This window comes from Schistocerca gregaria, chromosome 8, assembly GCF_023897955.1.
Source record: "Schistocerca gregaria isolate iqSchGreg1 chromosome 8, iqSchGreg1.2, whole genome shotgun sequence".
Classification (NCBI taxonomy): domain Eukaryota; kingdom Metazoa; phylum Arthropoda; class Insecta; order Orthoptera; family Acrididae; genus Schistocerca; species Schistocerca gregaria.
Window position 1 is genome coordinate 505426261 of NC_064927.1, and position 18169 is coordinate 505444429.

Here is an 18169-nt window from a genome sequence, read left to right on the forward strand (position 1 = left end):
TAGGGTGCTTTAATCCCACTAGGAAGATCTTGGCCCTTATGAAATCGTGGTGGAGTCAATGTGGCCCGCGCACTAACAAATTTGGAAACCCCTGGGTTAGAATGCAGGAGGTCAAAGGTTAGGCCCTCGGTAGGGGCGCACTTTCTTAATTTGCTAATTTCATTCTGACATTTCATACTGTAATATACTCCATTTCTTAGTTCAAATGTACCCCAAATTTACAAATTTTTGTAACGCTGAACGTAAGAAATACATGGTTAGACAAATAAGAAATATACAGTTGAAAAAAATGACCTGTCTGAGGACAGAATAACTACAATAACATTATCAGTTTCGAGATGCTAAATGTGATAGCACAGTGCAATAACACATGTACTTGTCATTTATACCACATTTAATATAAGAACTCAGAAGTCGTGCATTAGCAACCAGTGACAATAATAATGTCCGTTTTACTGACCGCATGACAGAATGCGTTGTCCTCAGAACAAGACATGCTCAGAGCGACGTCCCTGCACATTCAAACGTGGCGCAACCCGCCAGATCACACAGCTCTGGACCCTTCGCAGCGAAGCTGCGCCCACAGTAACGAGAGCAGCGCCACCAAATCTTCCGCATCCGTCCGCGGAGTAACGTGCTGCTTCAGGTGCCCCCATAGGAAGAAATCCAGGGGATTTAGGTCAGGTGAACGCGGTGGACCTCCACGTCCCAGCCGTTTCCCTGGAAACGTCCTGTCCAAATACCGTCGCACGTTCATTCCAGAGTATAGAAGTGCACCATCATGTTGCAACCATTTCCTCCGTCGAACATGTACTGGAACATCTTCCAGTGTAGCAGACAGACAGGTTGAGAGCAATGCATGATACCGTCGTATAGTCAACTGGTCAGGCAATATGTAGGGGCCCAAACACCTGTCACACAATATTCCGGCCCAGACGTCGATACCAAAGAGAACTTGACACCCACGGTTGTGGGTGACGTGCGGGTTAAGCTCACACCGATGGTGGCCATTGTGCTCCCTCACGAGTGATGGCTGCTTCATGCGGCCATATTACGATGTTGACGGAGACATGGTCGGCCTCCTGTTGTTGTTGGAGCCGTCCACAGAATGGCGACCTGCAGGCTGCAGGCGTTATGTGAGGGCACAACGACAGGGGTGTGGCCCGTCGTCCTGCAGCTCATTAGCGACCGTGCGCTGCGAAGCAGCAGCTGCCACGTGTACTGCACTCAGTGTTTCGGCGTATGACCTCCAGAATAGCTTCCTTAGTAGCTGGAGTACGGCGACACCGTGGACGACCTCTGTCACGCGATGGCGGAAGGAGAGGACCTGACTCCCGAAGGCGCAGCTCCAGACAATGAAACACACTTTTATCTGGATGGCGTTGACGAGGATATCTAGCAGCATATTCATGAAAGGCAACACCACACCGGTTATCAGATGCACCATGGACCAGAAGCATAACCACATATTCATCGTCTGTGTGTGCCATACGTCTCCCACACGGGTTTAGAGGTTTACAGTGAGAAAATTCGATGCGTGTACGCATGTACATTGGAGCCTGTCACGGGTGCGTTACTCCGCTCGCAACGACTCCCAGTCTGGGGGACAGCGCACACAGTATACACACACCGCCAGTCCTGCGAGCTGTTCCACCTAATGCGCATTACCCCTCTGACAGATACTGTTCTGCACGATTCATCCCGAAACAGCTAATTGTGAAATGTTCAGTTTTGAATTACACTGTTTCCATAAGGGTAATGTACGTGATGTTTCCACAATCCTATAGATAATATTAATAATAATAATAATAATAATAATAATAATAATAATAATAATCCCGTGGAGAATAGGCCTCCGGTATGTTCTGCCAGTCGTAAAAGGCGACGAAAAGAACAAACCACTTATAGGGCTAACCCCCCTTTTAGTGTGATTAGTTGGTTCAGGACAGAACAAATGAAGCCTCGGGCATGCGCTGACATGGTCGGAGACGACGCTTGAACCCTATGCCCGTCCACAATGGTAACAACACTGCTAGCCACACAGAAAATTATTTAAATCTAAATAGAGGTGTTTTGCAGGATATGCTTCCTGCAACCACTCTAGAAGGAAAACAAAGACAGAGGATGAGATGGTCAGATGAAGTTAATCGACACCTCATGTTCTGTTATTACCAAGCAACAACCAACCAACACACAGAGGAAAACCATAAAACCAGCATGGCAACACAGGCTACGGATCAGAATAGAAAAACTGGGAAAAGACATCGGACAGTTAACACAATTTATAAGAAATGAAATATCATACAAAAAACGAAAAAGGTTAGATAAAATCTCACAACAAGAAGCGATAGAGCAATTAGATGAAAAGAAGCAGAAATTACAAGCATTGGCCAAACGACTTAGAAGATACAAAAAAAGTGAAAATAGAAGCAAACAAAACCAAACATTCAACACAAACCAAAAGAAATTTTAGCAGACAATAGATAACACACACATTAAAACAGACAATCCACCAAACATAACAGACATAGAACACTTCTGGAGCAACATATGGTCAAACCCGTTACAACATAACAGGCGTGCATGGTGGATACAAGCAGAAACAGACACATACAAGACGATACCACAAATGTCTGAAGTGATAATTTTGCAACATGAAGTCACCCAAGCAATTAATTCTATGCACAATTGGAAAGCCCCTGGGAAAGATAAAATAGCAAATTTCTGGCTAAAGAAGTTCATGTCAACACATTCACATCTAACTAAATTATTTAACAATTACATTGCAGACCCATATATATTCCCTGATACACTTACACATAGAATACCTTAATTGAAAACCTAAAGATCAAGCAGACACAGCAAACCCAGCTAAATACCGCCACATAACATGCCTACCAACAATATACAAAATATTAACTTCAGTCATTACACAGAAATTAATGACACATACAACACATTTTATATCCTCTCTACTTCGACCATCATCAGTTATTTACTTCCTAAATAGCAAAACTCCTTTACTACTTTAAGTGTCTCATTTCCTAATCTAATTCCCCCAGCATCACCCGATTTAATTTGACTACATTCCATTATCCTCCTTTTGCTTTTGTTGATGTTCATCTTATATCCTCTTTTCAAGACACTGTCCATTCCGTTCAACTGCTCTTCCAAGTCCTTTGCCGTCTCTGACAGAATTACAATGTCATCGGCGAACCTCAAAGTTTTTATTTCTTCTCCATGAATTTTAATACCTACTCCAAATTTTTCTTTTGTTTCCTTTACTGCTTGCTCAATATACAGATTGAATAACATCGGGGAGAGGCTACAACCCTGTCTCACTCCTTTCCCAACTACTGCTTCCCTTTCATGCCCCTCGACTCTTATGACTGCCATCTGGTTTCTGTACAAATTGTAAATAGCCTTTCGCTCCCTTTATTTTACCCCTGCCACCTTCAGAATTTGAAAAAGAGTATTCCAGTCAACATTGTCAAAAGCTTTCTTTAAGTCTACAAATGCTAGAAACGTAGGTTTGCCTTTTCTCAATCTTTCTTCTAAGATAAGTCGTAAGGTCAGTATTGCCTCACGTGTTCCAACATTTCGACGGAATCCAAACTGATCCTCCCCGAGGTCTGCATCTACCAATTTTTCCATTCGTCTGTAAAGAATTCGCGTTAGTATTTTGCAGCCGTGGCTTATTAAACTGATAGTTCGGTAATTTTCACATCTGTCAGCACCTGCTTTCTTTGGGATTGGAATTATTATATTCTTCTTGAAGTCTGAGGGTATTTCGCCTGTCTCATACATCTTGCTCACCAGCTGGTAGAGTTTTGTCATAACTGGCTCTCCCAAGGCCGTCAGTAGTTCTAACGGAATGTTGTCTACTCCGGGGGCCTTGTTTCGACTCAGGTCTTTCAGTGCTCTGTCAAACTCTTCACGCAGTATCGTATCTCCCATTTCGTCTTCATCTACATCCTCTTCTATTTCCATAATATTATCCTCAAGTACATCGCCCTTGTATAAGCCTTCTATATACTCCTTCCACCTTTCTGCCTTCCCTTCTTTGCTTAGAACTGGGCTCTTGATATTCATACACGTGGTTCTCTTCTCTCCAAAGGTCTCTTTAATTTTCCTGTAGGCAGTATCTATCTTACCCCTAGTGAGATAAGCTTCTACATCCTTACATTTGTCCTCTAGCCATCCCTGTTTAGCCATTTTGCACTTCCTGTCGATCTCATTTTTGAGACGTTTGTATTCCTTTTTGCCTGCTTCATTTACTGCATTTTTATATTTTCTCCTTTCATCAATTAAATTCAATATTTCTTCTGTTACCCAAGGATTTCTAGCAGCCCTCGTCTTTGTACCTACTTTATCCTCTGCTGCCTTCACTACTACATCCCTCAGAGCTACCCATTCTTCTTCTACTGTATTTCTTTCCCCTATTCCTGTCAATTGTTCCCTTATGCTCTCTCTGAAACTCTGTACAACCTCTGGTTCTTTCAGTTTATCCAGGTCCCATCTCCTTAATTTCTCACATTTTTGCAGTTTCTTCAGTTTTAATCTACCGGTCATAACCAATAGATTGTGGTCAGAGTCCACATCTGCCCCTGGAAATGTCTTACAACTTAAAACCTGGTTCCTAAATCTCTGTCTTACCATTATATAATCTATCTGATACCTTTTAGTATCTCCAGGGTTATTCCACGTATACAACCTTCTTTCATGATTCTTAAACCAAGTGTTAGCTATGATTAAGTTGTGCTCTGTGCAAAATTCTTCTAGGCGGCTTCCTCTTTCATTTCTTAGCCCCAATCCCTATTCACCTACTATGTTTCCTTCTCTCCCTTTTCCTACACTCGTATTCCAGTCACCCATTACTATTAAATTTTCGTCTCCCTTCACTATCTGAATAATTTCTTTTATTTCATCGTACATTTCTTCAATTTCTTCATCATCTGCAGAGCTAGTTGGCATATAAACTTGTACTACTGTAGTAGGTGTGGGCTTCGTATCTATCTTGGCCACAATAATGCGTTCACTATGCTGTTTGTAGTAGCTTCCCCGCATTCCTATTTTCCTATTCATTATTAAACCTACTCCTGCATTACCCCTATTTGATTTTGTGTTTATAACCCTGTAGTCACCTGACCAGAAGTCTTGTTCCTCCTGCCACCGAACCTCACTAATTCCCACTATATCTAACTTTAACCTATCCATTTCCCTTTTTAAATTTTCTAACCTACCTGCCCGATTAAGGGATCTGACATTCCACGCTCCGATCCGTAGAACGCCAGTTTTCTTTCTCCTGATAACGACATCCTCCTGAGTAGTCCCCACCCGGAGATCCGAATGGGGGACTATTTTACCTCCGGAATATTTTACCCAAGAGGACGTCATCATCATTTAATCATACAGTAAAGCTGCATGTCCTCGGGAAAAATTACGGCTGTAGTTTCCCCTTGCTTTCAGCCGTTCGCAGTACCAGCACAGCAAGGCCGTTTTGGTTAATGTTGCAAGGCCAGATCAGTCAATCATCCAGACTGTTGCCCCTGCAACTACTGAAAAGGCTGCTGCCCCTCTTCAGGAACCACACGTTTGTCTGGCCTCTCAACAGATACCCCTCCGTTGTGGTTGCACCTACGGTACGGCCATCTGTATCGCTGAGGCACGCAAGCCTCCCCACCAACGGCAAGGTCCATGGTTCATGGGGGGAGGGGAGGTAACATATCAAGCTAAAATTGAACAGAGGTCGCTACACTACGCATACATTGATTACCGAAAAGCTTTTGATAGTGTACCACACTCGTGGTAGCTACAAATATTGAAAATATACAAAGTAGATCCTAAATTGATACAGTAAACATAGTAATGAAAAATTGGAAAACCACACTTAATATCCAAACAAATTCAAATAATATCACATCACAGCCAATACAGATTAAGCATGGAATATACCAAGGAGACTCATTAAGTCCTTTCTCGTTCTGCCTTGCACTGAACCTACTATCCAACATGCTAAATAATATAAATTATGGATACAATATTACTGGAACATACCAACACAAAATCACGCAATTGCTGTACATGGATGATCTAAAACTACTGGCAGCAACAATTAACAACTCAACCAATTACTAAAAATAACAGAAGTATTCAGCAATGATATAAATATTGCTTTTGGAACAGACAAATGTAAGAAAGATAGCATAGTCAAGGGAAAGCACACTAAACAAGAAGATTACGTATTGGATAACCACAGCGACTGCATAGAAGCAATGGAAAATACAGATGCCAATAAATACCTAGGATACAGACAAAAAATAGGAATAGATAATACAAATACACTCCTGGATTTTTTGACACCGGTGTGTCAGACCCACCATACTTGCTCCGGACACTGCGAGAGGGCTGTACAAGCAATGATCACACGCACGGCACAGCGGACACATCAGGAACCGCGGTGTTGGCCGTCGAATGGCGCTAGCTGCGCAGCATTTGTGCACCGCCGCCGTCAGTGTCAGCCAATTTGCCGTGGCATTCGGAGCTCCATCGCAGTCTTTAAAACTGGTAGCATGCCGCGACAGCGTGGACGTGAACCGTATGTGCAGTTGACGGACTTTGAGCGAGGGCGTATAGTGGGCATGCGGGAGGCCGGATGGACGTACTGCCGAATTGCTCAACACGTGGGGCGTGAGGTCTCCACAGTACATCGATGTTGTCGCCAGTGGTCGGCGGAAGGTGCACGTGCCCGTCGACCTGGGACCGGACCGCAGCGACGCACGGGTGCACGCCAAGACCGTAGGATCCTACGCAGTGCCGTAGGGGACCGCACCGCCACTTCCCAGCAAATTAGGGACACTGTTGCTCCTGGGGTATCGGCGAGGACCATTCGCAACCGTCTCCATGAAGCTGGGCTACGGTCTCGCACACCGTTAGGCCGTCTTCCGCTCACGTCCCAACATCGTGCAGCCCGCCTCCAGTGGTGTCGCGACAGGCGTGAATGGAACGACGAATGGAGACGTGTCGTCTTCAGCGATGAGAGTCGCTTCTGCCTTGGTGCCAATGATGGTCGTATGCGTGTTTGGCGCCGTGCAGGTGAGCGCCACAATCAGGACTGCATACGACCAAGGCACACAGGGCCAACACCCGGCATCATGGTGTGGGGAGCGATCTCCTACACTGGCCGTACACCTCTGGTGATCGTCGAGGGGACACTGAATAGTGCACGGTACATCCAAACCGTCATCGAACCAATCGTTCTACCATTCCTAGACCGGCAAGGGAACTTGCTGTTCCAACAGGACAATGCACGTCCGCATGTATCCCGTGCCACCCAACGTGCTCTAGAAGGTGTAAGTCAACTACCCTGGCCAGCAAGATCTCCGGATCTGTCCCCCATTGAGCATGTTTGGGACTGGATGAAGCGTCGTCTCACGCGGTCTGCACGACCAGCACGAACGCTGGTCCAACGGAGGCGCCAGGTGGAAATGGCATGGCAAGCCGTTCCACAGGACTACATCCAGGATCTCTACGATCGTCTCCATGGGAGAATAGCAGCCTGCATTTCTGCGAAAGGTGGATATACACTGTACTAGTGCCGACAACGTGCATGCTCTGTTGCCTGTGTCTATGTGCCTGTGGTGCTGTCAGTGTGATCATGTGATGTATCTGACCCCAGGAATGTGTCAGTAAAGTTTCCCCTTCCTGGGTCAATGAATTCACGGTGTTCTTATTTAAATTTCCAGGAGTGTATTAAAGGAGAACTAAAAGAGAAATATAGACAAAGACTAACAAAAATACTGAAAACAGAACTGCCAGCAAGAAACAAGATAAAAACTACAAATACTTATGCTATACCAATATTGACCTACTCATTTGGAGTAGTGAAATGGAGTAACACAGACCTAGACGCACTCAGTACACTTACAAGGTCACAATGCCGCAAATATAGAATACATCACATACATTCAGCAACAGAAAGATTCACATTAAGCAGAAAGGAAGGAGGAAGGGGATTTATCAACATAAAAAACCTACATTATGGATAGGTAGACAATTTAAGAAAATTCTTTATAGAACCAGCAGAAACTAGCAAAATACACAAAGCAGTGACTCATATGAATACATCGGCTACACTACTGCAATTTCATAACCACTTCTACAACCCTTTAGATCACATAACATCAGCAGATACAAAGAAAGTAAATTGGAAAAAGAAAACACTACATGGCAAGCACCTGTATCATCCAACACAGCCACACATCGATCAAGACGCATCCAACACATGGCTAAGAAAAGGCAATATATACAGTGAGATGGAAGGATTCATGATTGCAATACAGGGTCAAGCAATAAACACCAGATATTACAGCAAGCATTTTATTAAAGATCCCAATACCACAACAGATAAATGACGACTTTGCAAAAAACAAATAGAAATAGTAGATCACATTACAAGCGGATTTACAGTACTAACAAATATAGAATACGCCAGAAGACATGACAATGTAGTAAAAATAATACATCAACAATTTGCCATACAACATAAACTAATAAAACAACACGTTCCCACATACAAGTATGCACCACAAAATGTACTGGAGAGTGATGAATACCAATTATACTGGAACAGAACCATTATAACAGGTAAAACAACACCACATAACAAACCTGACAGCATGCACACCAATAAAAAGAAGAAATTAACCTAACTAATCGAAATATCCATACCCAATACAACAAATATACAGAAGAAAACAGGAGAAAAAAATGAAAAATACGTCCAGCTGGCTGAGGAAGTTAAGGATATGTGGCATCAGGATAAAGTTGACATTATACCAATTATACTATCAACTACAGGAGTCATACCACACAATATCCACCAGTACATTAACGCAATACAGCTACATCCAAACGTATATACAGGGTGTTACAAAAGGGCACGGCCAAATGTTCAGGAAACATTCCTCACACACAAAGAAAGAAAATATGTTATGTGGACATGTGTCCGGAAACGCTTACTTTCCATGTTGGGGCTCATTTTATTACTTCTCTTCAAATCACATTAATCATGGAATGGAAACACACAGCAACAGAACGTACCAGCGTGACTTCAAACACTTTGTTACGGGAAATGTTCAAAATGTCCTCCGTCAGCGAGGATACATTCACCCACCCTGCGTCGCATGGAATCTCTGATGCGCTGAGGCAGCCCTGGAGAATGGCATATTGTATCACAGCCGTCCACAACACGAGCACGAAGAGTCTCTACATTTGATACCGTGGTTACGTAGACAAGAACTTTCAAGTGCCCCCATAAATGAAAGTCAAGAGGGTTGAGGTCAGGAGAGTGTGGAGGTCATGGAATTGGTCCGCCTCTACCAATCCATCGGTCACCGAATCTGTTGTTGAGAAGCGTACGAACACTTCGACTGAAATGTGCAGGAGCTCCATCGAGCATGAACCACATGTTGTGTCGTACTTGTAAAGGCACATGTTCTAGCAGCACAGGTAGAGTATCCCGTATGAAATCCTGATAACGTGCTCCATTGAGCGTAGGTGGACGAAACTAAAATGAGCTTTAACATGGAAATTAAGCATTCCCGGACACATGTCCACATAACATCTTTTCTTTATTTGTGTGTGAGGAATGTTTCCTGAAAGTTTGGCCGTACCTTTTTGTAACAACATGTATACCTCTACCAATGGATAGCCCCACTACTGGCGAATTCCAGAAAAAAACCAAAAAGGCTTCTAATGGACCACAATGTTCCAGAACATTCCAAAACATTCTAGAGTGTTCCACAATGATCTTGGATGTTCCGCGATGTTCCCGAACATTCTGGAATCTACCTGAATGATTATTCCCGAACATTCCAGAGTACACCGGATCATTGTCGAAAATTCCGGAACATTCTGGAATTTTGTTGAATATTCCCGAATACTCTGGATTGTTCTTGTATATCCTCAAATGTTCTGGAATGTTTCAGAAATTTCTAAAGAGCGAAACGTCCCAGCCTTTATATCTTCAAAAACACGCCCTTCAGGTAAAAGCGGGAAGTGTGGGAGTAACAGTCTGTAGGGATATGGAATGGAACGATCACACAGGGTGAGTCGTGGATAAAGCAGGTGGTAGGTTTCGGGTTTATTGCTGGAATGCTGGGGAGGCGCAGTCAGTCTGCAAATGAGATTGCTTAAAAACCACTTGTGTCATCCATCCTAGAATATTGCTCAAGTGTGTGGGACCCGCACCAAGTAGGACTAACAGGGAATATCGAACGCGTGCAGAGGAGGGCAGCAGGAATAGTCACAGGTTTGTTTAATCCGTGGGAGAGTGTCACAGAGATACTGAAGGAACTGTACTGGAAGACTCTTGAGGATAGACGTAAGCTGTTCCGAGAAAGTCTGTTAACAAAGTTTCAAGAACCGTCTAGGAATATACTACAATTCCCTACTTGTCGCTCACATAGAGATATTAGAATAATTACTACACACACAGAGGGATTGAGTCATTCTTGCCGCGGTCCATACTTGAATGGAATAGGAAGAAACCCTAATAACTGGTGCATTGGGGTCTACCCTCTAGCATGCACCTCATGCTGGTTTGCAGAGTATAGATGTAGATGTAGATGTTATACGTAGTAACATTAGGGAATAAACTTGCGAAGCGTATAACGTTCCGGCCGTTATGGCCGTGCGGTTCTAGGCGCTTCAGTCTGGAACCGCGTGACCGCTACGGTCGCATGTTCGAATCCAGCCTCGGGCATGGATGTGTGTGATGTCCTTAGGTTAGTTAGGTTTAAGTAGTTCTACGTTTCTAGGGGACTGATGACCACAGATGTTAAGTCCCACAGTGCTCAGAGCCGTTTTTTGTATAACGTGCTTCGAGATGTAGCAGCTTCTGAGGTGGCGCGCGCTAATGGTGACTGTTGCCTTGATGTCGTGTTACAGAGACCTGGGCGTGAATGCGCTGCCAGCGCTCCACAAAGACGCCTTCAAGGACCTCAGCCGTCTCGTCGAACTGTGAGTAGCAAATTTCATTTCAGAGACAGTGAAGAGTGTTGACTGTGTACGAGGGGTGCTCAATAAATAATGCAATACATTTTTTTCGCCCAGTTTCGGTTGAAAAAATGCGGAATCTGTTGTGGGACATTGTGGAATATTCTCGCTTCGGCCCCAATAGTTTCACGAAGTTTCGGTAGGTGGTGGTGCTATGCAGAGCCTTCAAAATGGTGTCTGTAACGAAGGTACGCTCCAAGCAGAGAGTTGTTAATGAGTTTCTTTTGAGGGAAAATCAGAGTATCGCTGATATTAATAGGCGCTTGCAAGAGGCCTGCGGAGACCCGGCAGTGAACAAAAGCATGGCGAGTCGTTTGGCGAGGCGTCTGTCACCAACGAAACAAGGTCGCCTAAACCTGTCCAATCTCCCGCCTACTGACCGGCCGCTGTGACACCTACGTCTACGTGATTATCCTGCTATTCAAAATAAGGTGCCTGGCAGAGGGTTCAATGAACCACCTTCAAGCTGCCTCTCTACCGTTCCACTCTCGAACGGCGAGCGGGAAAAACGAGCACTTAAATTTTTCTGTGCGAGCCCTGATTTCTCTTATTTTATCGTGATGATCGTTTCTCCCTATGTAGGTGGGGGCCAACAGAATGTTTTCGCAATTGGAGGAGAAAACTGGTGATTGGAATTTCACGAGAAGATCCCGTCGCAACGAAAAATGCCTTTGTTTTAACGATTGCCACTCCAATTCACGTAGCATGTGTGTATCACTATCTCCCCTATTTCGCGATAGTACAAAACGAGCTGCCCTTCTTTGTACTTTTTCGACATCATCCGTCAATTGCAACTGATGCGGATCCCACACCGCACAGCAGTACTCCAGAATAGGGCGGACAAGCGTGGTGGAAGCAGTCTCTTTGGTAGACCTGTTGCACCTTCTGAGTGTTCTGCCAATGAATCGCTGTCTTTGGTTTGCTCTACCCACAAAATTATCTATGTGATCGTTCCAATTTAGGTTATTTGTAATTGTAATCCCTGAGTATTTAGTTGAATTTACAGCCTTCAGATCTGTGTGACTTATCGCGTAATCCAAATTTAGCGGATTTATTTTAGTTTTCATGTGAATAACGTCACACTTTTCTTTATTCAGCGCCAACTGCCACTTTTCGTACCATACATACACTCCTAGAAATGGAAAAAAGAACACATTGACACCGGTGTGTCAGACCCACCATACTTGCTCCGGACACTGCGAGAGGGCTGTACAAGCAATGATCACACGCACTGCACAGCGGACACACCAGGAACCGCGGTGTTGGCCGTCGAATGGCGCTAGCTGCGCAGCATTTGTGCACCGCCACCGTCAGTGTCAGCCAGTTTGCCGTGGCATACGGAGCTCCATCGCAGTCTTTAACACTGGTAGCATGCCGCGATAGCGTGGACGTGAACCGTATGTGCAGTTGACGGACTTTGAGCGAGGGCGTATAGTGGGCATGCGGGAGGCCGGCTGGACGTACCGCCGAATTGCTCAACACGTGGGGCGTGAGGTCTCCACAGTACATCGATGTTGTCGCCAGTGGTCGCCGGAAGATGCACGTGTCCGTCGACCTGGTACCGGACCGCAGCGACGCACGGATGCACGCCAAGACCGTAGGATCCTACGCAGTGCCGTAGGGGACCGCACCGCCACTTCCCAGTAAATTAGGGACACTGTTGCTCCTGGGGTATCGGCGAGGACCATTCGCAACCGTCTCCATGAAGCTGGGCTACGGTACCGCACACCGTTAGGCCGTCTTCCGCTCACGCACCAACATCGTGCAGCCCGCCTCCAGTGGTGTCGCGACAGGCGTGAATGGAGGGACGAATGGAGACGTGTCGTCTTCAGCGATGAGAGTCGCTTCTGCCTTGGTGCCAATGATGGTCGTATGCGTGTTTGGCGCCGTGCAGGTGAGCGCCACAATCAGGACTGCATACGACCGAGGCACACAGGGCCAACACCCGGCATCATGGTGTGGCGAGCGATCTCCTACACTGGCTGTACACCTCTGGTGATCGTCGAGGGGACACTGAATAGTGCACGGTACATCCAAACCGTCATCGAACTAATCGTTCTACCATTCCTAGACCGGCAAGGGAACTTACTGTTCCAACAGGACAATGCACGTCCGCATGTATCCCGTGCCACCCAACGTGCTCTAGAAGGTGTAAGTCAACTACCCTGGCCAGCAAGACCTCCGGATCTGTCCCCCATTGAGCATGTTTGGGACTGGATGAAGCGTCGTCTCACGCGGTCTGCACGTCCAGCACGAACGCTGGTCCAACGGAGGCGCCAGGTGCAAATGGCATGGCAAGCCGTTCCACAGGACTACATCCAGGATCTCTACGATCGTCTCCATGGGAGAATAGCAGCCTGCATTGCTGCGAAAGGTGGATATACACTGTACTAGTGCCGACATTGTGCATGCTCTGTTGCCTGTGTCTATGTGCCTGTGGTTCTGTCAGTGTGATCATGTGATGTATCTGACCCCAGGAATGTGTCAATAAAGTTTCCCCTTCCTGGGACAATGAATTCACGGTGTTCTTATTTCAATTTCCAGGAGTGTATATCTTACCTAAATCATTTTGCAATTTGTTTTGGTCATCTGATGACTTAACGAAACGGTAACTGACAGAATTATCTACAAATAATCTAAGAGCGCTATTGAGATTGTCTCCTATGTGGTTCCTTGGGGAACTACGGATATTACTTTTCTTTTACTCGGTCACTTTCCGACTATTACTACGAACTGTGACCGTTCTGGCAGGAAATCACAAATCCAGTCGCACAACTAAGGTGATATTCCATAGGCCCGCAGTTTGGTTAGAAGACGGTTGTGAGGAACGGATTCGAAAGCGTTGTGGAAATCTAAAAATATGGAATCAATTTGACATCCCCTGTCGATAGCACTAATTACTTCATGAGTATAAGGAGATAGTTGCGTTTCGCAAGAACGATATTTTCTGAATCCGTGCTGACTATGTGTCAATAAATCGTTTTATTCGAGGTACTTGATAATGTTCGACTACAGTGTATCTTTCAAAAGCCTACTGCAAATCGACGTTAGTGATATGCACTTGTAATTCAGCGGATTAGTCCTACTTCCCCTTTTGGGTATTGTAGGTACGGATCTTTCTGTGAGCGCGCGGTTGTATATAATTTCGAAACGTGGAGCTATTGTATCAGCATACTCTGAGAGGAACCTGACTGGTATACAATCTGAACCGGAGGCCTTGCCTTCATTAAGTGCTTTAAGCTGTTTTCCTACACCGAGAATATCTACTTCTAAGTTTCTGATCTTGGCGGTAGTTCTTGACTGGAATTCAGAGATATTTACTTCGTTTTCTCTGGTGAAGGAGTTTCGTAAAACCGTGTTTAATAACTCTGCTTTACTGGCACTGTCATCAGTGACTTCACCGTTGTTATCGCGCAGTGAAGGTATTGATTGCGTCTTGCCACTGGTGTGCTTTATATGTGACCAGAATCTTTTTGGGTTTTCTGCCAGATTCCGAGACAGAGCTTCATTGTGGAAGTTATTAAAAGCATCTCGCATAGAAGCACGCACTATATTTCGAAGTTCTGCAAATTTTTTCCAATCTTGGGGATTTTATGTTCTTTTAACTTTGGCATGCTTTTTTCGTTGCTTCGGCAACAGCGATCTGACTTTTGTGTACCATGAGGCATCAGTACCATCACTTATTAATTTATGTGGTATATATCTCTCAATTGCCGTGCATGCTATCTCTTTGAAATAATTCCACATCTTTTCTACGCTTACGTGATCAGATCGGAAGGAGTGGACACTGTCTCTTAAAAAGATGTTAAGAGCATTTTTAACAGCTTTTTTAAAATAGATGTACTTTGCATTTCTGTTTGATGGTTGTGGGTGTTACGGTATCCAGCCTAGCAGCAACTGCCTTGTGGTCGCTAATCCCTGTATTCGTCACGATGCTCCGTATTTGACAGGATTCTTTGTTGCTTAGAGGTCAAGTATGCTTTCGGAACTTTGAGTGGTCTCATGAACTAATAATTTAAAATAATTTTCTGGGAAAGCATTTAGTACAATTTCGAATGACTCCTGCAGTGCTGGAACGTGCGAACACTTTCATTCGAGGTGCTCATGGTGACGGTCTTCTGGGACGCTGAAGTGTATTGTGCTACCCTCAGAAAACCGAAGAAACGACATCAGCGTGTTCGTCACCACAAAATGCATACGAACGTCCCCATAACAACGCGAGGCCTGCCACGAGTCTGCGCACCCGAGAGGAACTCAGAAAAGTTCGTTGGACTGTTCTTCCTCATCCTTCCCAGAGCCCGGATCAAGTACCTCCCGGCTTCCATCAGTTTGGCCCAATGAAGGATGCACACCAATGGAAGTATTACGTGGATGATTGAAGGTTATTGACGCAGCAGAACGTTGGCTCCGAAGTCGGCCGGTAGAGTGAGTGGTACCATGCGGGCGTGAGGGTCCTCGCAGTAAGGTGAGCAGAAAAAACTGAGTGCTGAAGCTGAAAGAGTATTGGAATCCTGACTAAAACTAACCTGCTTCCAGGAAAAAATATGTGTTGCATTACTTAACGAAAGCCCCTCGTATCAAGCAATTCGCCAATCCTTTGCTCTTATTGTTTCACATACAACACTTTGTAATGGTACTTGAATTACGTAACCATTACGGCACCTCACCTCAACCTCTCGATACCAGCAATACTGTGTTTCTGTAAAGTAGTTAACATATTTTTGAGACAACATTCAGATTTGATTTCATTAATGTAGAGGTACTTTGATACATCAATATGTTTATATTGCAATGATATTTATTCTATGTGAATTCTTTCTTTTGTCACTATAATCTTTGACGTACTTGTAACCTTGATTTTTGGGCGCGTAAGCGGTTATTAGAAAGTCAAGTCTTGGTCGTCATGTTGAAAAGACACAAATTGTAGTCAGTTTATAAAATGTGAACTTTAACAGTGAGGAAGATATTTTCAAGTATGTTTTATAATGTGATGTTTTGTGTGTTGCGTGGTACTGGAACAAAAGTAATAAAAAAGAAGTGTAACTTAAATTCGGAGTGCTGATTACTTTTTTACATCACCATTGTGCTAACTTTCAAAGGTATAATCTTCAAGAATGGTTTGTGAAACACATCCATAAAACTTTTGAATATCGCAGAATAACACCTAGGCCTCTTTGCATCCGAGCTTGGAATCATCACTACCTAGATTTTCGACGATAGAGCCATGAATTCACAACGAGACCAGAGTGGGAAACACGAAAAGATGAGTGCGTAGTTTATCCATTATTTCATGAAATGACTTTATAAACTGTACTCTAATGACACCTGCCACATAATATAACTTTGTTGTTGCCCGGAAATGCAGTATTTAGCAGCGTGAGCAACACCTCAACCATAATTAATTTTCGACCTATGTTGTGCTAGGGCTGTTAGAACTTCAAGTATTCTGAACTATGAATTACTAAACGTAGAAGAAGAAACAAACCGTTCTTAACTTCGTCACTCTTACTGGGTGCAATATTATGTAGAGGTTCCTTTTGTTGTGCTAACGGTCGGCTCCAATTGTATAGCGACCCCTCTGTTCAATCAGTCATTTTACAATGATTTATGCGTGCAAGCCCACTGGAGATAAACGACAGTGATAAAATCTCTCTACGAGGGCATCCCTACCACACCAGTATCATCACATGTCTCTGAACAAGGGTCTCCTAAACAGTAATGCCATCCTGTGTCTCTGTACAAGGGCCTCCCTGCAGCGATGCCATCATCTGTCTTTGTAAGAGCCGCCTACTTAGCAGTCCATCCTCAGTGTCTGTACACTGGTCTCTCAACCAGCAACGCTCTCCTCTCTCTCGGTCGAGCGGTCTCGGGCGCTGCAGTCAGGGACTGTGCGACTGGTCCCGGCGGAGGTTCGAGTCCTCCCTCGGGCATGGGTGCGTGTGTTTGTCCTTAGGATAATTTAGGTTAAGTAGTGTGTAACCTTAGGGACCGATGACCTTAGCAGTTAAGTCCCATAACATTACACACACATTTGAACATTTTTCTCTCTCTCGGTACGAGGGTCTCCTACATAGCAATGGCACCGCCTGTCTCTCTGAACAAGGGTGTCCTTACAGCAATTCCATCCTCTATCTCTGTAGAAAGGTCTCCTTACAACATTCTGTCTCTGTACAATGTCTTCTTACAGCAATCTTCTGTCTCTAAAAATGGGTACCATAACCGGCAATGCCACGTACAAGGGCCTACCAACCAGAAACGCTATTTCCACTCCCATACTACGGTCTCCTTCCAGCAATGCCACTGTCTGTGTCTGTACAAGAGTCTCCAAGCAATTAATGTCATCTCCTACCTTTCTACAAGGGTCTCGTCGTAGGAAGGCCATCCTCTGCCTCCGCATTCTTCCCCTTTCCGGTGTGTGCACTGCTAGCCACGTGAAGTGACCTGCTTGTTTTGCAGAGACCTGTTCGACAACAGCGTAGACCACCTGCCACCTGCCATCTTCGAGTCTCTGCACAGCGTCCGCCACATGTAAGTGCTGCCATATTCAAGTACAGCCTTTACAAGTGAAATCGTAAATTCTGTTTGCATACTTAAATTATTGGATGTAACCACACAAATCATTCCGTGAAACAAGATAGGCCAGACACATTGTGAGCATTTCCTGTTATTGAATTCGAGTGGGGAATATTGCGGTAAAGTAGGCTTGTCGTCCACTGGAATCGTATTTGCCCGTCAGCTGGCCAGCCGAAGAGAACCGATGACGATCCAATAATCTCGAGACAGATAATTTTTTGTTTGTTTGGTGACAGTACTGCACACAAGCTGTTCGTCTGAATATGGCCGATTGACGGGTGAATGCCAATCGCGTGGGCTGCCCGACGGATTAATTACGGTGAATGATTGTCGGTCGGACGTAGCCGTCGGGTATGCAAGGCAAGCGGTATCACCACTGCGACGTGGAGAAAACTGGTCAGAAGTTGTAGAGGACGTGGATAAAGGAGGAAAGTGGAGAGGCCAACATAAGTTACCACTAAAAATAATCTGATTTACTGAACACGTGACATTTAGAAGCAAATGTTACACGAAGTGTACGTTCGGGTCAGTAAAAACG

The 18169-nt window shown here is 44.7% G+C and overlaps 1 protein-coding gene across 3 annotated transcripts in view; it reads left to right on the plus strand.

Annotated features, from left to right (window-relative positions):
- LOC126285011 (carboxypeptidase N subunit 2) overlaps positions 1–18169 on the plus strand; it is a 168360-nt gene that overhangs the window by 24839 nt on the left and 125352 nt on the right. For 2 of the 3 annotated variants that reach the window (XM_049984320.1, XM_049984322.1), the window contains exons 3-4: positions 10951–11022; positions 17515–17586. In XM_049984320.1, coding sequence (XP_049840277.1) covers positions 10951–11022; positions 17515–17586 — 144 coding nt within the window. The remainder of the gene's footprint in view (positions 1–10950; positions 11023–17514; positions 17587–18169) is intronic. The other variant, XM_049984321.1, reaches the window with a different exon arrangement.